This window comes from Haliotis rubra, unplaced genomic scaffold, assembly GCF_003918875.1.
Source record: "Haliotis rubra isolate DU_JTF1 unplaced genomic scaffold, ASM391887v1 Scf529, whole genome shotgun sequence".
Classification (NCBI taxonomy): Eukaryota; Metazoa; Mollusca; class Gastropoda; order Lepetellida; family Haliotidae; genus Haliotis; species Haliotis rubra.
In genome coordinates this window covers 321,661-349,558 of record NW_025767223.1, presented here as the reverse complement: position 1 = coordinate 349,558, position 27,898 = coordinate 321,661, and the positions used below count along the sequence as shown (strand labels likewise).

Sequence of the window (27,898 nt, the reverse complement as noted above, 5' to 3'; positions counted from 1 at the left end):
AAGCCTTTATTACGAACACCAAAGAGATCATAGGCGATTCACATTAAACTGTTTCATCGAGGTCAACGTGACATAGTGGCACGTGGAGCAATGATACCATCCCAGGATAGACCCGTTAAACCGAAATACTTCAGCCATGTCCCTGGTAGCTCAATCGGTTGAGTGAGGTGTATATGTGGGGGTTCGTCTCCCGCTGATGTCTCAACTTTTTGTAAGATCGGGAAAGTAGACGATACAATGGTAGCAAGAGCTAAGGGTCCGACCAAAGCCTTATTTGTGAAATAAGGCTTTGCAGAGGCTTTTGTTGGACTTGATCCCGGACAATCATTGTATATACTGCTTGCTTTTATCATCAAATGCACAATTCTTAGGAAAACCTGATCTTAGCCGCTCCACTAACATGCAAGACTGCATATTATCAACCGTTGGTGACATCAGACGCTACACTGGCAGTGAGGCAGCAAAGACACTGATACATACTCTCGTGACATCTTGCTCATATTATTGCAATTCATTGCTGTCTGGATCAAATTAACAGAGCTTGGACTAATTGCAGAGAACGCAAAATTCAGTGGCTGAAGTATGAACATGTGACACCAATCTTACGACATTTCCGCTGGCTTCCAGTTCAACGTATCAAGAGGTATCAGCCCGGGAGAATGCTACGGTCCGCTTCCTAATTTTGCCTGAAACTCGAACAGCATCGCATGGTGACAGGAGTTTTGATGAGGCAGGCCCAGTCATCTGGAATGAGCTTCGAGATCACATACAACAAATCACTGACATTCAGACATTCAAGTCTATCACCTGATCCTATGACCGGCGCCATTGAGCAGCGTTTGTAGCAAACGTATAGATTTGAGCTGTATTATTGTTTAATGTTCGCGATAAACTCTTTCGCGGGACATTCATGGAGTTGAAGTTATGTATCTTGATGTTTAATCCCGTTCTACTCAATCACTCACATACTGTTGTTCGTATTGTTTGGAGATATTATTTGAGTACCATGTAAAGCACTGTACAGTTGGAATCTTACACTGCCGTGACAACTCTTTCTGTGTCACTTACATTTCATTACAGTGTTTTACTATAACATAAAATCACAAATGATTATTTTTCAGGATGTCACCTCGACGTAACATTTGCTGTATCCTAACAGGTAAGTGTGACAACAAATACGTTAACGTTGCTAAGGCTGCTAAAACCCAAGTGCTACTTTGTGTTGCCGATGTGACCTTGAAAGTGCAATATTGTAATTAATATTGAAAACCACAATCTTAACCTCAGACTGAAATTGCTTAGTTGAAAGCTGCATCGCTACAGAGGCTCGTTTCATTTGGAAGTACTTCTTTTCTCACTCTTAGTTGGCAGGCTCTTTCAACATCGACGTTTAAGAAGACATGTTATAAATACACAGTTGTGTTTCCCCCGAGTAACCAATGTATGTGTGGCTCAACAGAAGACGACTGACCAGTCTGCAGGGATAACGCATTGTCTGGTTATTTCTCATCATTATCTTATCGGTTAGCGACTTCAGTTCACTTGTGTATGACACATTGCTTGTCGTTCCTCTCAACATAACAGGAGTCAACATAGGTTTACATTAGTCTACATAAAATATTTTGGGTAAATGTACTTAGCATATGTAATGGCTCAGCATATCAGTTTGTGAATCAGTAACTTTGATTTTCAAAAGGTCCATTGAACAAGATTATCAAATAACTTGAACTTATTTGTTTTGTGATCCGTAAAGATCAGGCCTAGAATGGGTCTTCAGCAACACATGCTGAAATCCGCTGACGTGGTGGACACGTGTGTCTGAATTGCATAGAACGATGTCCATGGTGTGAATCACTAGATTGTCTGGTCCAGACTCGAACTATTTACAGACCGCCGTCCTATAGCTGGGATGTTGCTGAGAGCCAAGCTAAACAACAAACATCACACGATGTCAGCTTCCCCAAAGTAAACTTTCCTTTCATATCGAGCAATATTCCAACAGCTCCTGCCTTTGGTGTTTACATTTCACTACTTTTCAGATACAATCGAGTATGCTCTTTTCACCAAGACTTCAAAGATCGTCACACCACTCTTGTGCTGAAGTTGTTACCAAGGCCTCAGTAAACCCCTCGAAAACCTTTATGGTAGACATGTGGAGTACATTCCGAAATGTGATAGATCAGTGACAAAAATGATATCAGATGCAATTTCCTATTTGACTTAAATACCATACGTTCCCGAATTATTTCAGGTGACCAGTTAACAAGACTTTGCATATGTTTATGACGGGTGCCACCGGCGGGGCAGGATACGTTCACCTTTTCGCGAATACCTGGTGTCGTCACTTTATTTTATTCGGAAACAAAAAGGATTCAAACCGAAACATGAGTCTCATTAACCTATTTAGACAATGGTCTACTTTTCAGCCGATCCGAATTGTCTTGGTGAAAGTGACAAGAAACATCACAAACAACTTTGGTTACACTGAATTGCAATTATTCGGAAACAAAAAGGATTCAAACCGAATCATGAGTCTCATTAACCTATTTAGACAATGGTCTACTTTTCAGCCGATCCGAATTGTCTTGGTGAAAGTGACAAGAGACATCACAAACAACTTTGGTTACACTGAATTGCAATCTTTTGTTTCATAAGAATTGGTATGTACAAATGAAATTGAATTTTAAATTTTAATAACATCGTATTTATATATTTCATGGCGAGGTGTAGGCAGCATGACCTTAACTACGACGTCACAGACTGCCCCAGTTTGATGAAGTCGTAAAACTATTCACAATGTATCTGGCTCACTGGTTACACCTGTTGTGTGTTTTATGCGCTTATTCAATGTAGGTCTGTAACGCACAATGTGATTTATATGATATTAAGTCCGTACCAGACCGCTTTTAACTTTTCTAGCGGGAGAGCCTCGTTTTGAGATTTCCACGATTTCCAGGTTTCTGTTTGTCAGAGCTCCTGCACGACAGTGCACGCTGCACGACATGTTTGCAAGAATTATAGCAGTGTTGTAATATACAAGTGCTTAAATGTATCAAATAATACTGATTAATATTTATGCAACCAGTTAAATGAATTGGTCTCAAAATTCTGGACTGGTTATTGTACTAAGTTGCGCAATAGGACGGAACCAATTCAACAGGAAACAAGAATGTTGTGTAATCAATTTTGTGACTTGACCAACAAGCCTAAATGGCTTATATGAATGCCGTTCCATGTATAGGTTAAGATGTATACATCATGTTGTGCATAATGATTATAACAAGTTGTGAGAATAGACATTTATATCTGAATGCTATGTTAACAAATTACATCTTCCTTTGTTATATTTGGTGGCCAGTTGATACAAATAAGTAAATAATACAAACTACAAGATCAATCGTTTTGAATTGCTGCACTGACTGTAGAATATCCATATTCGTCTGATATGATACGAATTATTACCATTTAGCACATCCCTCCGAGAGAAACCTTGACTCATATAGAATGCTATTATATTTAGGACACGTGAAGAATACATCCTCATAATCTTGTGTGCGTGACAAGAAGCATTATCATAAATGAAACGATTATATTATCACTGTTTAAGTCACTGCATCCCAGTCGAAGACGACTGTATTATTTGACAGAAACGACTACCAAAATCAAGATCGAACATAGTGTTGGAATCAACTTGTGGTGTGAATAAATTTCTAAGCTGTCCAACAGGGGAAGCAATTGTCGCATTTTTGGATACGGTATTCCACAATTTAATTGTATCGGAAAAATTAATTGGCATAATTAGTAGATTTTAATCTTATAGTTTGATAATTTTCATTGTTCCTAAGATTGTAATTACTGTTGTCAGACACATTTCCTTTTTTTAAGAAATGTTATTCCACTTTTTATTCTTGACAGCATATCATACATCGTACATAGACACATTACACATCAATGATTAGATTACATTTGACTTGAACAATGTATATGACAAGTTGATTTGGCATTAGAAATGAATGTTACATCATTCGCAGGAGGTGTCAAGCAAAAAATCGTTGACAGCTGGACCAAAACTTAATATATTTATTGTAATAACAAGTTGAATACATGTATGTTATTGCTTTAGTAATAGTGTAGTAGCTTGTCAACTCTTGCTGGGCAACTTCAAGACTCAGTTGTCTTTGATCAAATACCATTTAAAAATGAGGTCTTTTATAACCAGAATTATTGCATTGAAAGGATCATTGTTTTTAGCAGGAAATACCAACATAACATTTTCTATATTGAATGGTATTCTAGTTTCTGCGACATTGTTTATTCAGTGTTGAATATCAGTCCATAAAGAGTTGACATTTTTACAATACCAGAATAAGTGGCTGATGTCACAATCTACTTCTTTACATTTAGTACACACTGGAGATATGTTTGAACAGGAAGGACTATTTATTACTCTGTACTGTAGCCACCGTTAAATGAGTACAAAATGTACATCTAAACGGTATTTCGTTAATATTTGACCGCCTCCGTGGTGTACTTGTTAGAGCGTCCGCCCGGGAGAGCGGAAGGTCGCGGGTTCGATCCCCGACCGCGTCATACTAAAGGACGTTAAAATATGGTACTTGTTGGTCCCTGCCTGGCGCTCGGCATTAATGGGAACAACAAGGACTGGTCGGCTTGGAGTCAGTATAATGTGTCTGAGTTGGGTATTCATGCTTCACTGCGGTATGGTATCTCAGTGGGCTAGAACTATAAAACCAGCTTAAGTCTGGGCTAGTACAAGCAGCCGCACATACACGTACACACGCATGCACGTCGTCATATGAGCGAAATATTCTCAAGCACGACGTTAAACCCAATTTCACCTCACCTCGTTAATATTTCTCCAATTTAAAGCTTCAGGACCATCAGTCATATCTTTATCCTGTTCAACGTTAGCTGAAGTCGCCGTTAACTTAGAATCTAATACTACGTTATGGATGTGTTTTGATCCCTTAACACCAACTTTGATATGGCAGATATTATATGGAAAAATTAATGGGAAAGCACTTTCTTTAACATTTTTGGTTTGTTCAAATAAACCTTCAAATCATCTTTAAGTCCATAAACATAGTGGGTTGCATTTGATACTGTACGCCTTTCTGAACTCCGAACATATTTGTGTTCAGTGTTGACAAAGTCATTTATAATTATGGCTCCCCCCAACCCCCACCCCTTCATACCATTTTCTAAAAATATGGACTTATTGTCTATTTGTACATTGTCATTGTACCATACCAACTTTACTAAGATATACAATCCACGCAAGAAGAACATCTCTCCAAAATGTATTACTAATTTTTGATAATACATAATCTTCTATATACACTGCATCCATTTAGAAAATGTTACTGGGTATGACATTTGATTCATAGAGAAAAGTAACATGACTATTTTGAAAATTCAATAATCCATTATATATACTAGGAAATTTAATATTGCAAATAATTCTTTCCCTTTTAACTTTGTCTGGTTAATCATTCCATATAATTGTGCATTGGTATCATTGCAAAAAGATGGTTAAGTTTTGGTATCAAAAGGGATATTAATACAGTATTTTTTCCCATAGGTGTTAAAATTCCACACTTCTATAATCTCATTAATTTATCTATCTCTTTAAATTTTACTTCATAACTATTATTTATCACATTTTCGAAAGATACATGGAAGTGAATATCTAGCAGTTTAAATGATTCCGCTCATACCGCTTTGCAATTTTTGCATATTTTCAGTGCACTACGTTTTTTGATCCTGACACATTTCCTGGAACAAGATCACAAAGATAGTCGGGAACCATGTGGTGTACCATTTTGTAAAAATAATGTTTGCAATTCTTGGTTTCGCTAAGGAGGTCTGTTTGTCTCATCATATAGTTTCGCATGGCTCGTACCTCTGACTGCACCGCATATTGTGCATAAGGCATGTAAGTGAAAGTGTTCTAGTGACAAGGACTGTTCGTTTGTACAATTGTCCCAGAGATGGCAGTGAAAATGAAATAAAGGTAAAATGAAGGTTTATACATTGTTTTGAGAGTTTTGCGTGACAATTTTTTATTTAAAATTACGAGGGCAATTAATCATAGAGCTAATTTTCCTTATCATTTCATTAATGTGGGATTGCCAAAGGAGGTTTTCCTGAAAGGTAATGCCTAAATGTTTATGAACTTCACTTCATTTAATGGGGTACCATTCCTCGAGAGGGGAGGTTTCATAGAAAGTTCAACTTTGCGTAAGAATTAAATTTTACTTGAAAGGTTTCCGGCCATTAACATATCCTGTCTAAATCTGAGTTAAGACTAAATACTCTCGTATAGGGATCTTCTATCTTTACTTAGAGTGACGTGTCACTTGCGAAAAGACGTACATTACTTACGATCCCATCAACTATGTCCTTTATGTATACTCAAAATACAAGAGGTCCAAAGGCTGTTGTCGGTTTTAATGCTGATTTATAACTTTGAATAACTTCTCTATGCATTCTATTTTGTAAATAATTTCCAACCATTTTAGTACCTTCCCATCAATCCAACATGATTTTAGTTTATGGATAATGCCTTTGTGCCAAACTTGATCAAATGCCTTGCTTGTATCTCAGAATACAGCTCTTACTTCATTTCCTTTATCTATGGCTTTAGCAATGAAATTATACAAAATTAATACGTAAGTTGGTAAGCTCCTGGTTGTTAAATTGAGAGACAACAGTTATCTCTCATGAACTTAAAGACATATTTAGATATACCATTTTCAAAGACCTTATAAACAAGATGTTAAGGTGGTCTATAGTCAGAACAGTCATAATTCATATCTTTCTAATGGATTGATATGACAGATGATACTTTCCATATATCTGGAAAAACTGATGTTTGAAGCGACTTATTTAGAAGGTTAGTTCATGTCACAAGGAGGAGGATGACAAACGTAAGAAACGGTTTCCAATACCAATTGGTCCCGTCGCCTTGGTAAATTGTTTAACGATCATAACACATCTTCAACATCCTGCTTTGTGACATATAAATCACTCAAATATGTACTATTATTGTTTAAGGTCATGTTTGGAATACCATAATTTCATAGTGATTCCTAAACACATGCTCTGTCATCGTATAGCATGGTGACAGTCACTTGTCTGGTCCAGACTCGATTTGTTCACAGAAAACATCGTACAGCTGCAATACTGATATACTAGTATATCCACATGATAAAGTCACACTTGTAGGCACCCATGAAGGACCACCTCCTCGTGGTGGGTGCTGGGTCACGCTAAGCGCCCTTCAACCCCCCGTTGTGGACCCGGGGGGATATTTGGTCCACCAACCCGTTTGCCGTGGGTTGCGCCCCTGTGTCGGTGGAGGATGGGAGTCTGGTGGTTGAGGGCACTGGTTCCAGGAACAGTGTTCCTTTGCCCAACACACCACTTCGACCCTTACTTCACCTAGACGGGCGGTTGAATAGGCCCAATTCAATCAATCGGCTGGTCACGCCATGCCCTGTGCATATAAATTTTTGGCACACTTCTATTATTGGGTATTGGTAGTTTTGGTAATTTCTAGTTTACAACTTGTCCATAAATTTACTTGCCTTGAGTCCTATGCCAGAAGGCGGTGGCTCATGGGCCAATCTGGTTATATAGACCTCTGAATTCCGTGTTCTTTAGAAATGTGTCACAGGCAGAACCAGCTTGCCACATCTTCTTTAAGACCTCATGGCTTTTCAAGTCTGTATTTTCTGGAGTATAACAACCCTGTAGCTCTGGTACTGCAGTATGGTTTCCACTGCAATACCGTCCTTGTTGACACTCGATGGCGGGTGGAGGGCAGGGTTGCTGAATACCATTTATCTACCATGGCTACACACACTCAATCTGGTTCCGTCAAAACAAGCAAACGTCGACATCTGTCTTCTTCGTCTGATGAAGAAATATCTCCTTTCACCAAAGATTCCTGGCCAAGGTTCTTGGTGATAGACAGTGCTGATGGGAGTACTTTAAACATCAACCCTTTTGCCGTCTCCAAGGGCATCCAAGGTGTCTGCGGGGAGGTTAAAAATGTCACACGTCTCCGGAATGGTTCTCTCTTAATAGAATGTTTACGGAGGCAGCAATCTGTCAATCTGCTGGGACTACAGCAGTTTGTAAACAATCAGGTTGTTGTCTCGGTACATAAAACCCTGACTCTTGCAGAGGTATTGTTAGAGACAGAGCCCGCTGTCTCTCAGATATGGCTGAAGAAGAAATTGTGGCTGAATTGAAAGAACAAGGAGTTCCGTAAAACGTTTTATCAGGAAACAGGAATCAAACTTTATCAAAACTAACACATATCTTTTTACTTTTGGTCTGACAACTCTTCCAAAATTCATTAAAGCCGGTTACTGTAATATCGGAGTGGACGTATATGTACCAAATCCCCTCCGGTGTTACAAATGCCAGAAGTTTGGACATGGTGCAAGGTCCTGCACTGGCAAGTCAGTGTGCTCACGCTGTAGTGGTATCCATGAGAGTACTGATTGTACCAATGCCATAAAGTGTGCCAATTGCAGTAGTGAGCATCTGGCGTCCTCTAAGTCCTGCCCAAAATTCGAGTATGAAAGCAAAATCCTCAAACTGAAATGTACAAATAATATTTCATACTTTGAAGCCAAAAAATTAGTTCCTGTTCATACAAGACCAACTACCAGTCTAACGTATTCGGCCACAGTTTCTTCTTCTGCGGCAACTTCTGTTGTAAAAACTTCTTCTGCTTCTTGTCAGACTGTGATATCTTGGGTCAGTGAAGCTCAGATATCGTTTGATGACACAACTCAGACACTACAAACTTGTCAGCGCTCGTCAGCATCCCAGACTGAGGGGACACAGTCAGATAAAATACCTGACACTGAGTCAACTCAAGCTACTCAGAGTGTTGCTCAATTAACGAGTAAAGAAAAGAAAAAGTTGAAGAAAAAGACCAGGTCTCTTCAACATTTGGAAGAGCCTTCTTCTTTGGCAAATCCAGTGGTGGTTCAAAATACATTTGAACCACTTGCCATGGAGATCACTCCTTCACACACAGGGTGTAGGGGTAGCGCTTCCACGCGCACACTTTCAACTGTTCCACCATCAAATACAATGTTATGAACTTAATACAATGGAATTGCAGAGGTCTTAGGAACAATTTTAATGAACTTCAACTACTATCACAAGATTTCAAACCATCGGCTTTTTCTTTACAAGAGACATATCTTAAAGATGAGGATAGATTGGAAATCCGCCAGTACAACTCATATCACTCGTTTTCACCTCCGGGACAAAGAGCTACGGGTGGTGCTTCTATTTTGGTAAGACAGGGTGTCATCCATAGCCCTGTGCCTCTGAAATGCAACCTTCAAGCTGTGGCAGTTCGTCTTTCCTTACACATAACTTTCACTCTTTGCTCCTTATACATCTCTCCATCTTCTCCCTTGCAACAGTCCGATCTTCAGAATCTATTTGACCAACTCCCAAAACCCTGTATCATCATGGGTGATCTAAATGGGCATAATCCTCTATGGGGAAGTATCACTGTCAATGCTAGGGGGAAAATCCTTGAAGACTTTCTTGCAGATAATAATTTATGCTTATTTAATGATGGATCAGCCACATATTTACATCCTGGTACAGGAACGTATTCTGAACTTGATTTGTCATTGTCAGATCCAAATATTTATCATGAGTTTGAATGGTCGGTCCATGCTGACCTTTGTGGTAGTGACCATTTCCCCACAATTCTCTCTGCTATAAATCCGACTGATAACCCACCGGCAACGAGGTGGAATTTTACAAAGGCTAACTGGCCATTATTTCAGTCACTTTGTACTGACAAATTGAACTCTGATCTATTTATTGATGTCTCAGATCCTATTCAGTTGTTTTCTGATATCCTTAATGACATTGCTGACACATCAATCCTGAAGTCCTCTGCAATTCCACATATTCGTAAACCATGGTTCACTATCGAATGTAAACAGGCCAGAAAGAGTAGGAAGAAAGCTGAAAAGTATTATCGACGACATCCTACTGTACATAATTTGGATAAAGTAAAAATTTTAAATGCCAAGGCTCGACGTGCATTTAAGCAGAATAAGCGTCAGTCTTGGCGAAATTATGTTTCCAAGATAAATTCCCGCACACCAATGTCAAAAGTGTGGAACATGATCCAAAGAATAAAGGGCAAAGGTTCCAGATCTACTGTCCAGCATCTGAAGGATGGTGACAATTTATTGACAGATAAGGCTGACATTGTCAATAAGCTTGGTGACACTCTCGCCAAGCATTCGCCATCATCGAATTTCGTCCCTGAGTTTCAGAAATACCAGAAACAACAGGAGAAGAAAAAAATAAATTTCAACTCGGACAATGGTGAAGACTATAACGAATTATTTTCGTTACATGAGCTCCATACTGCCCTTGAACAAGCTCATGATACTGCAACGGGGGCTGATAATATACACTATCAGCTCTTGAAGCATTTACCGGAAACATGTTTGGAAACGCTTCTAACTATTTTTGATACGATATGGAATTCAGGGAATTTTCCAACTTCGTGGCGTCATGCCATTGTAGTCCCCATTCCAAAACCTGGCAAGGATCATACTGATCCGTCTTATTACAGACCAATCTCTTTAACGAGTTGCGTCTGTAAAACAATGGAACGAATAGTTAATAATCGATTAACATGGTATCTTGAAACCAATAATCTCATAAGAAATATTCAATGTGGTTTCAGGAAAAATCGTAGTACCATTGATCATTTGGTACGTTTAGAATCCTTTGTTAAAAATGCAATAATAAATAAACAACATGCAGTATCGATATTCTTTGATCTCGAGAAAGCATACGATACCACCTGGAAGCATGGCATTTTAAAGGATTTACATGATTTTGGTTTAAGGGGTCGTTTACCTCTTTTTATATCACAGTTTTTATCAGACAGGCAATTTCAAGTCCGAGTGGGTTCAACCCTGTCTGACCATTATAATCAGGATCAGGGTGTCCCTCAAGGCAGTATTTTGTCTGTCACATTGTTTAGTATTAAGATCAACAGTTTATCTAAGGTTTTAAATGATTCAATTGATGGATCACTTTTTGTGGATGATTTTAACATTTCTTGTCGTGGTAAGAATATGCATACTATTGAACGGCAACTACAGTTGTGTTTGAACAAAATAAATAAATGGTGTCTTGAGAACGGCTTTAAATTTTCTAAATCAAAAACTAATTGCATACATTTCTGCCGTAAATATAAACCACATAAAGACCCAGAACTGTTTTTAAATGGCATTCCCATCAAGGTTGTAAAAGATGCCAAGTTCTTAGGTCTCATTTTCGACTCCCATTTAACTTTTCTTCCGCATATCAAATCTCTCAGAACTAAATGCCTGAAGGCACTCGATTTATTGAAAGTCGTGTCTAATTCAAGGTGGGAAGGGGATCAAGCTACGCTCCTACACCTTTACAGATCACTTGTCCGCTCGAAGCTTGATTATGGCTCCATCGTATATGGTGGAGCCTGTAAAAGCAACCTAAAACTCTTAGATTCAGTCCACCATCAAGGTCTGAGACTTTGTCTTGGGTCATTCAGAACTTCTCCTGTTGACAGTCTTTACGTTGAGGCAGATGAACCTTCTCTTAACCAACGCCGTATAAAATTATCATTACAATATATTACAAAATTATATTCTAACGAGTCTAATCATGCATTTAACTGTGTCTTTAATCCTCTTTATGAGGATTTGTATAACAAAACATCTTCTCTTGTTCCGCCTCTTGGGCTAAGAATTAAGCCATTTATTGCTGCTGCCGGCATTGAGCTGGAAAATATAGCTCCTTCCCGTCTTCTTTCTTCTCCACCTTGGCAATTGGTTAGGCCACAAGTCGACCTAACACTCACTTAATTTAAAAAATCAGCAACTAATGACTTACTATATAAACAAGAATATAATCAATTAAAAAGTACATATAACACATATAAATCCTTATTTACAGATGGGTCCAAGGATGGTGGCGCGGTTGCTTGTGCCACTGTCATTGGGTCCAAAACAATCTCTTCCAGATTACCCAATGACAGTTCAATTTTCACAGCAGAAGCAAACGCAATACTAACAGCTCTTAAATATATAAATAGACACCCTAAATATAAACAATATATCATATTTTCTGACTCTCTTTCTTGCCTTCAGGCTATTAAAAATATTTCTTGCAAACATCCACTTTTAATAGAAATTATAGAATTATATAATGATCTTGCTACTGGCCAATATGACATCGTCCTCTGTTGGTTACCCAGCCACGTTTGCATTTCTGGGAATATAATGGCCGATTTTGCTGCCAAGGCAGCACTCAACAAATCTGTGACACCACTTCTTATCCCATACTCTGATTATAAAGCCAACATTAGAACTTACATCCGCGATCTAATGCAAAAGAAGTGGGACACCCAAGTAGGTATTAATAAATTACATGCAATCAAACCAACTATCGGTTACACCTACTTGGGTTGTCAGTCCAGATTTGAAGAGGTCATCATACGACGATGTCGTATTGGCCACACAAGATATACTCATGAGTACCTATTGAAAGGTGAGGATCCTCCGTTTTGTATCCCTTGTGATGAGAGAATCACGGTCAAGCATGTCTTGCTTGACTGTGTTGAATATTCCATCACAAGGGATAAGTATTTTAATGTCAAAACATTGAAGGATCTTTTTTATAATGTTAATTATCATTTAATAGTTGAATTTTTAAAAGAATTAGATTTGTTAACTGATTTGTAAATAGATAAATATTTTATTATTGGTAATTTAAATTAGTCACTGAGATTGTTAGTGGCTGTACCCTCAAAGGGGGTTGACGTAGCGTAAAATTATTGTCCTCCTGGGAGGGTACGTAAGTCCCAAAACTTTCAAAGTAAAATATAAATTATCACATTTTAAACGTAGTATTGTTGTTATTTTAACTGTTGGCTAAATTTTCCTATAATCGCTAGCAGCTGAAGGGATGGTGTAAATCCAGCTAGGATGCATGCAGGTAGCAAAAGTAATGTAAGTCCCCATGGCTCCTAACATGGTGATCTACCTTCAGTTGTTGGCGATCTATAGCCCATTTTTATATTGTGTTGTCCCCTATAGTTAAAATGTTTTAGATTCAATTACTAGTTTTACATGTATATTTGTGCTACTCTAGTTGGTTTACTGTCCTTCGTCGGCAGGTGTTTTATAATATACATATATTTTATTTCAATATCCAATGTTCTCGTCACGATATGGCTGAAATATTGCCGATGTGACGTTAAATAATAACTCACTCACTCACTCACTTGTGCGATAGACTCTGTGTTTAGCAGAGATTTCTTATGAATGTGGAAAGGGTTTTGTCGCTTCCATTTGCATGATTATATTTAGAGCATATGGTGAGTGTGGGATGATAATTATCTCCGTGAACATCTGAGTTACTTGTGGATATCTTTCTAAATATTTTTCATCTGTATTTCTATGTGCTATTTCAGTTGCAGTTTACCTCGCTTCAATTCTAGCATCTCCGAATTGCAAAAACTGTCTGTTTGGAAAGTGTGATGAAGACGGAAAATGTACTGACGGGTGTGAACCAGGCTATGCTGATATATACTGTCAGCATCCATGTCAGGAGACCTGTTCAAATGGCAGGTGTTTTGTGGACAACCACACAGGAAAGACAATGTGTACAGAGGGATGTGTTGATGGCTTCTGTTACCCTGCATGTAGGATACCTTGTCCTGAAGGCTGTCTACGTTGTAAGCGTATGGTTTGTGAAAACTGTACACTTTGTGAGGGTCACTTGTATGGAACAAGCTGCCAACACTCGTGTGTTGATAAGTGTAACGGCTATGCATGTGGTATACAGGGAAACTGCTCACAAGACAAATGTATGGATGGTCGGTACGGCAAGTTATGCAGTAAGTCATGTAAACCGAGGTATGAGTCATGTCACCAAGAGAGTGGACAATGTATTAAATGCCGGAAAGGGTTATTCGGCGACGACTGTCAGCATCACTGTTCACACGAATGTCTATCAAGGGAAGAAGATGAAATGTTCAGGTGCAGTTCGGGATGCACGCTGTGCGAGTTACCATCTCATACTGATTGTAAGTATTTCAGTTTCATACTTAATTTAATATCTAATAACATTTTCAAGTATTCTTAAATAGTCTGGATACACATAGACAACTCTATGCTTTAGCAAGAAGATTAAAAAGCATAAAAAGACGAGATAATACATAGATAAAGAAACGATCCCGAGGTGGGTCTTGTAAGCACAAACCACTGACAGTGATGTAATGCACTGTCTTCAATACAATAAATGAGGAATTGGGTCGCAGGCCTCATATATATTTGATGAAAAATGTATGTTTCTGTGCGAATGTTTTCCTTGTATGTTACTGTAGTGTTATAAATACTACTGGAGTGTTATAAATATTACTGTAGATACTGCAGTGTTATAAACATTACTGGAGTGTTATAAATATTACTGTAATGTTATAAATATTACTGTAGTGTTATAAATACTACTGCAGTGTTATAAATATTACTGGAGTGTTATAAATATTACTGTAGATACTGCAGTGTTATACATATTACTGTAGTGTTATAAATATTACTGTAGTGTTATAAATATTACTGTAGTGTTATAAATATTACTGTAGATACTGCAGTGTGAAAATAGTATTGTAGTGTTATGAAAATATTACTGTAGTGTTATGAAAATATTACTGTAGTGTTATGAAAATATTACTGTAGTGTTATAAATATTACTGTAGTGTATGAATATTACTGTAGTGTTATAAATATTACTGTAGTGTTAAGAAAATATTACTGTAGCGTTATAAATATTACTGTAGTGTTATGAAAATATTACTGTAGTGTTATGAGTGAGTGAGTGAGTTAATATGTAACGTCACATCGGCAGTATTTCAGCCATATCGTGACGAGAACATTTGACATTGAAATATAATATACATAGATGCTATAAAAACCTGCCGACGAAGGACAGTAAAAATACTAGATAATCACAGATATGAATATAAAACTAGCGAACAAAGCTAAAACAATGCAATTAAAGAGGATAATACAATGTAAAAATGGGCTCTAGATCGCCAACAACTGAAGGCAGATCACCATACTAAGGCCCATGTGGACTTACATTACTTTTGCTACCTGCATAGGTAGTGTTATGAAAATATTACTGTAGTGTTATGAAAATATTACTGTAGTGTTATGAAAATATTACTGTAGTGTTATAAATATTACTGTAGTATTATGAATATTACTGTAGTGTTATAAATATTACTGTAGTGTTATGAAAATATTACTGTAGTGTTATGAAAATAATACTGACGTGTTATGAAAGTATTACTGTAGTGTTATACATGTTACTGTTGTGTTATAAATAATACTGTAGTGTTATAAATATTACTGTAGTATTATGAATATTACTGCGGTGTTATAAATATTGCTGTAATGTTATAAACATTACTGTAGTGTTATGAATATTACTGTAGTGTTATAAATATTACTGTAGTGTATGAATATTACTGTAGTGTTATGAATATTACTGTAGTGTATGAATATTACTGTAGTGTTATAAATATTACTGTAGTGTATGAATATTACTGTAGTGTTATAAATATTACTGTAGTGTATGAATATTACTGTAGTGTATGAATATTACTGTAGTGTTATAAATATTACTGTAGTGTATGAATATTACTGTAGTGTTATAAATATTACTGTAGTGTATGAATATTACTGTAGTGTTATAAATATTACTGTAGTGTATGAATATTACTGTAGTGTATGAATATTACTGCGGTGTTATAAATATTATGAAGTGGAGTGTTATGAATATTACTGTAGTGTTATAATTATTACTGGAGTGTTATGAATGTTACTGCAGTGTTAAGAATATAACTGTAGTGTTATAAATATTACTGTAGTGTCATGAATATTACTGTAGGCTTGTGAATATTTCTTCAGTGTTATGAATAAACTGTAGAGTTAAGCATGTTACTGTAGTGTTAAGAGTACTACTGTAGTGATATAAATACTACCGTGGCATTATGCATGTTACCCCTTTCCCAGGGGAATACGAATTACTCCAATTGTTTACGTGTATCCTGCAGCTAAGAAAGATCCGGCATGTACAGACAATGGCATGGAGGCCAGAATTAACTCTACCCTTGGACTATGTAGCGCTGTGCTGTTGATCGCTGTGACAAGTCTTTGCCTTAACATCATGTAAGTTGGTAACGAAGGGGGCTGGTTCTGTTGTCTTGGATGACTCTAAACTCTAACGCTGTGCACATCCAACCATTTGTTTTGACACATTATAACTAAACTGTTTCTCAGATAGTACATCCACCCACGTGGACTTGCATGAAGAAAGTCATAAATGCAGTTTCAACATAATTGCCATTGGTATTATTTTCACTATCATGGACATCAACTAAATGCACCACCTAAATGCATAATGCGCATATATGCGTCCCGCATACGTGCATCATATCGCAATGAGACATGGTTTTAAATTATATGTTCTGTAGTTCTCAATAAATGTCTATTAATCTTGAATTATATCTAACAGACGATAACAATTTTACACCGGTGGATGGCCACTATACATGATACTTTTTTCTTTGAAACTTTGAAGGGGAGTTAGAAGTTAGAAATACAAATAACAAGGGACGTGGATACCCTGTGTCGTGTAAAAACAAAGTCCAGAAAAAAGTGTCCACTTCGTACGAATGAGCTACTGAGCTAATTAACGCCAGACAATAGACAGAATAACCAATAGATGTCAAAATTGATTTAACCTGATAAGCCCAATTTTTACAGAACGCGATTCCCAATCATTTTAAAGATATTCATAGCAGACCCTTAGGATACAGTTATCAGTTCCTAAACGTTTTAACCAATATTTTATCAAATTAAACATTCTTTTGCATTGAAGAGGATAGCTTCCGAGTTCGGCATAAATCATAAAACTACAGGTTGAATTCTTTACACCCAGTAGTTTTTTACAAAATTCTAAATGTAATGTTTGAACATTATCTCTCTTGTGTGAACCCCATACCTCGGTGTATACTTATCGGAGTGAACATATTTTATGAAATCAATCAACACTGAAAACAATTTCTGAGTGAACTCACTCACCTTTCATAGTCACTTGCTTACCAGTGTGAACAAAACCTTAACAATTCCGGATAAACAATTCACATTTTAACACTTCCCGACTAGTTAATCCCTTACAAACACAACAGACGACATCAAAGCTACACCGTCTGTCCACGTCCTGCAAATGCAAAATTTCAGGTTGTCCACGTCCTGAGAATGAACCCCGAGAATACCCCTAACAAGGAATCTTATGAATATCCCTTTGGAATATTTTGTTAATTAAACATTATTTAGTATACACATTATGATTATATGCTGGGCGGATTATTGTACACTACAATTCTGTGAAAATCCACACTACATTTGAATATTTTCTTCCAGAAAGGCAGGGGCGTTGAAACGTGAACGATGCAATTGTGTAGATGTAGAGTGATAAAGAATATACCTGGCTATCACTGACCTGCAAGTTTGTCCTTATGTGGAATTATTATTCATTCATGTCATACGACACTTCTATTGGTTGAATAGACTCAGTGATATCGTACCTGACAAAATGCAATATTGCTATGCTTCACTCTCTTTCTTGTCTCGACTCTGTTATTTAGAGGTTATCCGGTATGCCTGGACTGCTGTTGCCCGACAACAAAATTGTCCTGAATCAGTTTTCAAGGTCTTAAGTTAGAATAGAAAATCCAGAGATATATATTGAGAATTATTGGAAAGACTTGGGATGTCAGTGACCACACTATGTATAAAGGATGATTAGCGTCTGTTCAGCTTGTATTTGTTTACTTCTAAAGCTGATTTTGTTTGGGAAAGAACTGTTTTGTAGCCATATGAAACCAAATTTTTTGTTATTATATACTTTCAGAGCCCTTCGGAGATCTGCGAGCCAAGACGACTATAGGTAGTATTCATTTTTTTGCATCAGTCCCTTTCAGTAACATTCATGCACCTACGGTACAGTAGATACCACTATAAGATACGTTTCCAAGTACAGTCCGTTTGGCTCAAAAGCGGACCAATGAATTGCAATCTAACTTGGAAACATATAATACTCAATGAAACGTTGATCATAATAAAAACATCAGACTAACTCTAAAAATAAAAAAGTTGTTTTAAATATTGACACTTTTCACTATTAGTTACGAGGGAGGAGTACAAAGAGAGGAACAGCCAGGTGTGAGTTAGGATGGAGACGCCCGCAATCGTTTGGCGGGGGACGTTTCAAAATCATCATGAGAGGGATCGTCTGAATCCAACTCTTATTCTGAACAACTGCTGTCAGAGTCCACTCTGACGATGACTGGTTTAATGGTGGCTAAGCCACTCTCTTGCCAGTATTTAGTTTCAATATCCTTTTCCACCTTTGCAACACATCTCTGCCATGTTTCTTGCGAGACTTAACTGGTGGATTGATGTACCTGTTTCTGTACATCACCAAGTTTGAAGGTGGTGTTATTTATTCCCACTTTGGACTTGATGATACCCCAGACCAGCTCTATTGGGTTAAGGTCACAATGGTAGGGGGGAAGACGAAGCACTTCATGACCATGGTTCTTTAAGTATTGGTCAACCTTATACACGGGGTTATATTTATTTGCGTTCATAATTCCGTACAAAAAGTGTTGTTGCCTTTAATGGAATGCTAACATATCCCACTTCCTGCTGTTTGAGACTGGTGCTTTTGTATCAGGGTCCTGAACACTGTGGTACGGAGCTTGTCCATGGCCTTTGGGAGGCAAGAAGGGAACAAGCTGTTTTTGTAGCCATTCTAAAATCACATCACCGTTCATCTCGGTGTGATAGTCACGATTGTCTTTGGATTTGATTGAAATGCAAGGGAACAACCAGGTAAAAACCCCGACTTTTACATCCGACATGTAACACAATCAAACACTCACCCTTGCCAAGTGGGAGTTTCCATGCGCATGTTTCTGATGATGTACTGGCAACCACAGGCCCTCGTGTCTTTGCGAGGATTACAGATTTTTTAAAAATATATTAAAATTTGAGATGATCCCCGACTCGAAATGCTTCACAGTACAATACATCATGACAAGGCCAGACACTTTGTTGCACCCCACTCGCCTACTTTGCCGATCACTACGCTACCATCGCATGCAATCAGTTAAAACTTAATGTAAACGTAATCATGGACGATTGGCCTATCGAGCACCACCACACATGACACCTACCAATTCTTTAATGTTATTTCTGCAAGTCGATTGAAAACCGATTTTGACTCTCAACTGAACGATCTTGACACAAATTGATGACAATATATCCGCACAAAACGGGGTGTGTGGTCGAAGCAAGCATTTCGAGTCGGGTGTCATCTCAAAAGATAATATGTTTTAAAATGTAATCCTCGCAAAGACACGAGGGCTTGTGCTGGCAACCCATTGGGTACCTGCGCTGCGACTGGCATTCACTCACGTTTCATTCAGTAAAATAAACAGATTCGAAACCTTCGTTACGTTTTTTCCCAAGTAGCTGTTAGGTAAGCGAATAATGTCGGATCGTTCACAGAGAACACGTCTATTCTCCCCACTAATCCTTTTATAACGGAACCCAAATTTGTGGAGCAATAACCATAACTGATGTGTGGATGTTACATGGGAATGTTCAGTGTCCATGTGTTTTTTTTTTAAAACACGCAAAGAAAGGAATTTATTTTGGCCATATAACCTCCTAATAGCATTCCGAACAAGTTCTTTTTTTCATAAATCATGATTTTCTATTTTCACTGGTTTTGATACAGCCCCTTCACAGGTAAAGGAATCAATAACTTTGTAGGCACTTGTGCACGTTCTTCTCGCATACCTGGCTGTTTCTCTCTGTGCACTCCTCCCTCGTAACAAATAGTGAAAAGTGTCAATATTGTAGTGATATGCCATTGCAGTCCTAATCCTCAATTGTACTGTACATACATTTCCTCATGCTGTATATATTCCTCATTCTGTTCATCACTTGCTTGACAATGGGGTTAGAACCTACACCGAAACGTCGCTCTCCCTGTAATAAAAAAAGTCGTTCATCCATATATTGTCATTCTTTCTTAGTCTTTACTTGTCATTAGAACAGTCTTTGTTGACTGGTGTGCCCAGTGATGTCGGAAAATGACAAGATGGAACATTGAAATACTGGCTTATCTTGTCCAGGCTATGTTGTTCAGATTGAAGACAGGCCATCTGATAAAGCTTGGCTACTGTTCCCCAACAAGCAGTCGGCAAGGGTATGAACACATGACGTTATATCTTTCAATTTTCCCTAACAATGATAGCGAGTTGAAAGCAATGACCACAACACATTCGGCTTGACTGTTCAAATATTGTTCGTGCTCAAAAATCTACTCCAGTGGTATTACAGAAATCTTAAAATCAATATTTATCATTAACCAACAACATTTTCATTTCTCTTTTCAGGTTAGCCCGGGCTGGTAAGTATTTATAAAAACCGAAATAACAGAAAGAAACAGAAATCATGTATATTCTAATGTGAAACAAAGAACCAAAGGTTCAGGGACCGTAGGTCTTAGCTTGGTGTCAGACGCGGTCAATTTTGTACAAATATATTTTGTATAAACGGCTTCACCAAATGTATAGTAAATAATACGCATACATAATTCCGATTACTTTTTACATTTGCTGATTCAGCAACAAAATACGTTATTAGTGGTATTGTCAAGCTATTTGTATTTTCTTAGACATTATAAATGGCATAATGTGCATTTGAGGGCGCATTTACAATGTTACCGTTTGACCATGCTGTAGCCTGGATTATAGAAACCTCTGGCGCTATAACGTTGAGACTGAATATACCATTTAACGAAACCATTTGTGCATGAATTAAGCTGGCCATGAAACCATTTGACACATCCACGTGACACAGATAAGCACATTTTTCAAGTGAACTTGACGTTTACAAACGAAATTAATTCTTTTGACCGTGATAGGTTTAATGACAGCGCATGTCTGTGATTTTGTGTTTCAGTCACCTCTTCAAAACACATTTCTATGAAATTCGCTTTACTTTTCACCAAGTAAATGCAAAATATCCATACTTAACCGCAAAAGAAACGCAAATTGTACATAAAATGTGAATAATTTGATCCCATATGTCTTGAATAGAAGGCACTATTCGATTTGATTCAGTTTGACAGCTGTTTAATTACATCACTTTTACGCACAGTACATCGAACAAGGTTCATCGCGGACCAGAGCACATGGTTTAGTGGAATGGCATGGAATCACAACAATAAAACATAGGACTAGGAATGGACATTAAAACGAAAAAGGAACCCTGAAACTCTACGACACTTCCTGACACTTTAGGACAGCCGCCCCCAAAGTTATGGAATAAATTTGCACACAGAAATTACAGTCAATCATGGCAATTCTGGCAGCAGCACCAGCTTGGTCACTGGTCTGTGGTACTTGTCTCCCCCAAACAGCAGACTGGATTCTGAAATCAGGGCTAGGGAAGACTTCAACAATCCTTCCAACAGGCCAATGTCCTCGGACCTGTTGGCTATCAGCGATCAGATCAGGGTTTCCAACTTTGAGTTCAAGTCCATCTTTGTACCATAAACTTCTTCCAGAACTGATCAGCTACAGTCTGGCAGTGTCGCCAGCGGCTCTTCCCTAGTCTCTGCTCTGCAGGGTAGGCCAATTGGGGAAGGGAAGGATCTGGCTTCCCAATCAGCAGTGAGAAGGGAGTAACAGGGTTGACATCGGAGACATCACTGGATACACAGCCAGGGGGGTTAGAGTTCAGTAATGCCTCAACTTTAATCAACACAGTCCGTAAAGTGTTCCTGTGCACTGCTTCAAGACCTAGAACAGTACAAAGCCCATGTTTCACATATCTGATTTCTCGTTCCCAAGTACCATCAAAATGAGGAGAATATGGTGGATTGAATTTGAATTTGAATTTGCCTCAGACAGTTCCCTTTCACCGCCTTTGAAGTTCGTTCCACAGTCAGACAGGATTTCAAGGGGTTTACCTCTTCGGGAGATGAAACGACGAAGAGCCATCAGAAATGCATCCGTGTCCATGGATTCCAGCAGATCCAGATGAACGGCTCTGGTTGTGAGACACTTAAAGATCACTCCGAGTCGTTTCTCTCTTTGGCAGCCAATTTAGATGTCCTTTAGCCCCAAACAGTCTACTCCGGTGGAATAGAAAGGAGGCTTGAAGAACCGTAGTCTCGCAGGAGGCAGATCATCCATCTTTGGAACTTCAGAATTGGCTTTCCAGCGCTGGCAGTCATAACACTGCCTCTGGTGACGTTTTACAGCTTCTCTCACACGGAGAATCAAGAACCGTCTTCGCAGTTCAGCGTTCAGAGCCATAATGATGAAGCTTCACGTCATTGTGTTTGATCTAGAGCTTAATGAGAGGGTGTTTAGGATCCAAAACAATTGGATGCATAAGTTCAGAGGGAATGTCACGTGAGTTTCTCAACCTTCCTGCTACTCGAATAAGACCTGTTTCTGGCTCATACTCCGGACTCAGTTGCATCAGTCTGCTGGAGGAACTGAGAGGCTTCCCAGTTGAGAGTGCAGTGAACTCCCCAGGGAAGGAATCTTTCTGTATCTTGTGAAACAGTTCAATCTCAAGGTCACGGGTGGCAAGGTCTGGAGCATCCGCCCCATCAGAGGTACACATTTTGGATCTGAGTGAGTCAACGGCGGAGTCCCAGTTTTCATGAGACAACATATCAGACAACATGGTAGCTATACCACAGAAGGTCCTCTTCAGTTCATTTGGGGTTTGTGTCCACCATCTAGTGTTTGTAGAAGACACTTCACTCAATGTGAGCCCACGGGTGATGTCATCAGCGGGATTGTCTCTGGTATTAACATATCTCCAGCTGTGATCTTCAGTCATGTTTTGAATCTCTGCCACTCTAGTGCCCACAAATACTTTGTACCTGCAGGAATCTGACTTGAACCAGGAGAGAACAGTTGTTGAGTCACTCCACAGAGAAACACTAGTGATTGGTAGAGTTAACTCATTGGTCAAAGTTTCAGTCAGTTGAGCGCCTAGTAATGCGACAGAGAGTTCAAGGCGCGGAATGGAGAGACACGTCTTTGGAGCAACTCGACTCTGAGCTGACACGAAGGCAACATTGCTGTGGCCAACTTCATCCTCAATTCTCAGATAAGCCACAGCTCCATACACCTTCTCAGAGGCGTCACAAAAGATGTGCAACTGCAGATTGGCAGCTTTAATATATCGGGTGTGGTAACATCTCGGGAGATGAATATTGGACATTTCCCAGAGTTCTGATTTCCAAGTGTTCCAGTCTTGTAGAATCTGACCAGGTTTTATCGGTTCATACCATTGACATTTCTTGATCAAGAGGTCTTGGAACAGTACTTTGGCTCTGGAAAAAGGTATGGCGAGTGATAGCCAAGTGGATCATACTGGCTGGCATGGATCCTGTAGACAACTTTCATTGTCAGCTGAGGGTATGAGATTGGCCAGTACTTGTAAGAGATCTCATCTTCAACACAGTTCCTACCGAGACCGAGGGTGGATTCCTTCGGGTCTTCATTCTCTTGTGCAAGCCACAGCTCACAGCTCTGACTTAGCATCAGTTGGAAGATCTCTGATGACCTCTTCGCTGTTACTGGCTCACTGACGCTTGTTGAATCCTCCACTGGCGAGGGTTTTTCTAATTTTGACAATAAGTTCCTAGGCTTCAGTAACGTTGGAAACACTTTCCAGGCAGTTGTCTACATAAAAGGATTGGAGAATCGATTGAACAACTTCTGGATACTCGGTTCGGTTGTCAAGGGCCTGTTTCCTCAGAGCAAAGGTTGCGCAGCGTGGACTGCAGGTTGTCCCAAATGGTAACTCTTTCCATTCATAAATGTCTGGTTACGGTCCCTCTGGAGGTTGCACCATAGGAAACGCAACAGACATCTGTCTTCAGGCAGTAATCGTACCTGATGAAACATTGCTTGGATATCTCCTGATATGGCAACTGACTTCTGTCGAAATTGCATGAGGACTCCGAGCAACGGGGAACAGAGGTTTCGTCCAGGAAGCAGGTGATTGTTCAGGGCCTGTCCAGAATACCCATATGAGCAGTTAAAGACCAGGCGGTACTTTTCATGCTGTCGGAGAAATGAACCATGATTCCGTGGTTGAAGCAGCTTCACTTTCACTGATGATCTGCACATAATCTTTGTCTACAAGTTCTTGGATCTTCTGGTTGTGGGTATCAACCTAATCTGGATCACGGCAGAGACGTTTCTCCACAGAGCGAAAATTTCACATTACAGATTCTTTTCCAGCATAAAGAGGAGAGCAATCTGACATCCTCAGCAGCGGAGTGACATAATGGTTGGTTTCCCCATCACTGACCTTCACAGTCTTTGATTCCGAGATCTTCACTGCAAAACCGTCTAGCTTGGAGGGGGTCACAGATTTGGATATGAAGGAAATCACCTCAGCCTTCCACAGTTTCACAACGTCATTCATAAGTTGAAAAGAAGGGTTCGGAACCGAAGTCAGGAGACAGCAGTCACGGTTTGCTGAGGTAATGTCTTTGTGCTAGCCTTGGAGGGTCCATCCAAACTTAGTACAGGCAGCCACTGGTGAATTTGATGGGCCAAATCAGATAGGTGGTCGTGATAATATCAGATCTGCATCGTCAGAACCGATCAGGATCAAGGGCTTTGCCTCATGAATGTTATGCAGAACAGCATCTTGCAGATGAGCATATTCCCTCTGGAGGGATTTGACTGGGTAGGAATACTCAGAGCGAAGGCTTTGCTAATTGAGTACTTGCGGTGAGGATCATCTAGAGGTGAGATAGTAAGGTTTACAGAATGTCAAACACAGTTGAATGGCTCACTGCGGATCGTAGTCAGTAGAATGTCACCTGGTTCAGTGTTAAGATCAAGTTGTCTGACAGCGGGCATCATGATCATTGTCCTCATTGATCCATCATCCAATACTGCATAGGTTTCAAGAGTTTTGTCCACTAGGCTCACTCAAGATGACTGGCACAACTTTCAGGACCACTCTGTAGGATTGAGAGGGCTGGTCGAGGTAGAGAGGTGACTGGTTCATAAAATATGACTGAGTTGAACTTTGTTGGACGGTGTCATGTAAGATGGTTAGATGCATCTTTTGGCAAATGTTGCAGGGCTTCTTGAGATTATAGTCATTAGGTGAATGAGATCTCACACACTTCCAACACCTTTTCTTGTCCCTTATCCAGGGGATAACTTCATCAACCTTCAATCTCTTGAAACTGTTACAGAAACTGATGTGATGATGGTCGCTGTTACAGAAGGCACAGTAGGACTTGTAGGTTGCTTTCCCACCTGTAGGAACAGCAGGTTCAGATCTTGCATGACTGGACATGGTTACAGTGTTGAGAGAGACAGGATGGTTTGGTCGTTGTGTAGGTCTGGATCCGCGGTCAAGGTTCATCTGGGATCGAGTATCAGACTTTACAGAGCTGACAGCCTGCTCGGCAATGCGACTATCTCTGGAGTTAGGCTGGAGCCAAGTGTTCAGATGTATCAAAGTGAAGGTACATTGTGCTACATGGTTAAGAATACCGTTATTGAGACAGTACTCAATAAAGTCTGGAAATGAGAGGGCAGTTTTGTCTTTAACTTGTCAGCATGAGATCCAATCTCAACTCCACACTTGATTCACCTTCAATATATGTTAACATGCCCACAAGAGATTGCACTGAGAGGGCGAAGTTGTCTAGAGCAGCATGGTCGCCTGATTCCACAAAGGGCAAGAACAATATAGAGTTCCCCAAACCAGCTGGCGAGGTCGACCATATGTCTCATTTAGGGCCATAATATGTGGTGTGGCGTGACTCAGATAGGCACAGGCTAGTTTCTTGGCATTACAACCAAGGTGGTCCATCAATATTTGATACCTGTACTTCTCACTCAAATGAAAGAGACAGTCAATGGGGTTTTCAAATGACATCTTCAATAGTCTGAAATCCGTCTCATTATGAGTATCAAATGGTGGTAAACTTGGTCTTCGTAGACCAAATGAGGAAGAAATGAGAGACCGGGAGGTGTCGTTGGTGTCGGTGCAGTCAGTAGGTTGGTCATCACAAGTTGAGTTAACATGATGGGCAGTAGTTTGCCGGGTGAAACCACTCTGGACAGAAAGCCGTTATGTGGATTGGACATGTCCTCTGGGTGGTAGGGGTAATTGGGGCGGCGCCGAGGAAGGCAGGCTTACTTAAACTGTAGGTCGGGTATGTGTGCTGGACGTAGTGAGGATATTAGTCATCATCTGTGTCGTAGCACTCGCAGGTATGGCACTGGAGGTTTGGGAAGTAAAGGTAGAAGGGAATGATGTCATCGGAGCCGATGAAGTGGTGTGGACGTAGTTGATATCAACATTGCTTCTATCATACTAGCCTCGTTCAATTCATCTTGGGCTTGTCTAAGTTCACGAGTACGACAAATTTCTGTTTGTAATTTCTCCCTTATTTGAGAACACGACGAGTAGTCTCTGGTGCTTTAATGGCTTCATCATCAAGCTGATTTATCTTTTCATCAGCAAGTTCGTCCACCTTTTGCCTAATCATGAGTCCTTGCAATTTCCTTTCACTTTGAATTCGCTTAACGTGAGATAATTGCTCATCTGATAATACTGAACATGCCGAAAGACGACTGAAAATAGAAATTTTGCTTGGTCGACTTCGTACACTTCCACAACGAGACCCCTGAATTGATTTTATGGGCACTACATTTTTTTGCTACAGTACGGTCGCACGGTTCTGAAAGCACGTTTGATACGTTCAGTTCATAATCTGAGAGATAATCAGGCGGTCGCCTCTCTCTAGAAGACCTTCTCATTAATCTAGGTTCACGATAGTTTATATTTCAACAGTTCAAAAGTTCATAATGTTTAACATGCGTGTGTGAGGTACTGTAAGTTCGTTATACTCACGACACTATGATGAAATTTGGCTCAGAAAGCTGTCAAATTCCGCCTCGGGGGACCATGATTTGATTCAGTTTGACAGCTGTTTAATTACATCACTTTTACGCACAGTACATTGAACAAGGTTCATCGCGGACCAGAGTGACTGACTAACTGACTGACTGACTGACTGAGTTTAGTTTTACGCCGCTTTTAGCAATATTCCAGCAACATCACGTCGGGGGACACCAGAAATGGGCTTCACACATTGTACCCATGTGGAGATTCGAACCCGGGTCATCGGCGTGACGAGCCAACGCTTTAACCACTAGGCTACCCCACCGCCCCTCGCGGACCAGAGCACATGGTTCAATGGAATGGCATGAAATCACAACAATAAAAAATAGGACTAGGAATGGACATAAAAACGGAAAAGGAACATTAAAACGAAATAGGATTTACAATTAACCCTGAAACTCTAGGACACTTCCTGACACTTTAGGACACCATAGGAAATATGTTGATAATGTCATGATATAATAACAGGGAAAAGCTTCATAATAAATGGGTGTGAGGTTTTGTTAACACTTATCCTCATTTTCACTTCTTATTCCGTATACCCTGTTAAAGCAAATGCAATGCCGAAGTCGCATGTATTTTCCTGTAATTCGAAAAATACATATGAGCATTAATAAGGCACCACTTGAATCTAAACAGGCCATCATACCTGAGCATTATGAAACGCACGTGCAAAACATGTGCTTCAAATAACGTCTCAA

The 27,898-nt window shown here is 39.3% G+C and overlaps 1 protein-coding gene across 3 annotated transcripts in view; it reads left to right on the top strand.

Annotated features, from left to right (window-relative positions):
- The window catches only part of LOC124252905 (cell death abnormality protein 1-like), a 242,250-nt gene that overhangs the window by 32,649 nt on the left and 181,703 nt on the right, over positions 1-27,898 (top strand). Inside the window, exons 7-11 of one of the 3 annotated variants that reach the window (XM_046686585.1) lie at positions 1,122-1,159; positions 13,550-14,164; positions 16,199-16,313; positions 18,061-18,096; positions 20,618-20,631. In XM_046686585.1, coding sequence (XP_046542541.1) covers positions 1,123-1,159; positions 13,550-14,164; positions 16,199-16,313; positions 18,061-18,096; positions 20,618-20,631 — 817 coding nt within the window. In that variant the 5' untranslated portion in view covers position 1,122. Of the gene's footprint in view, positions 1-1,121; positions 1,160-13,549; positions 14,165-16,198; positions 16,314-17,570; positions 17,644-18,060; positions 18,097-20,617; positions 20,632-27,898 lie in introns of those variants that run through there. The other 2 variants (XR_006892055.1, XM_046686586.1) reach the window with 2 other exon arrangements.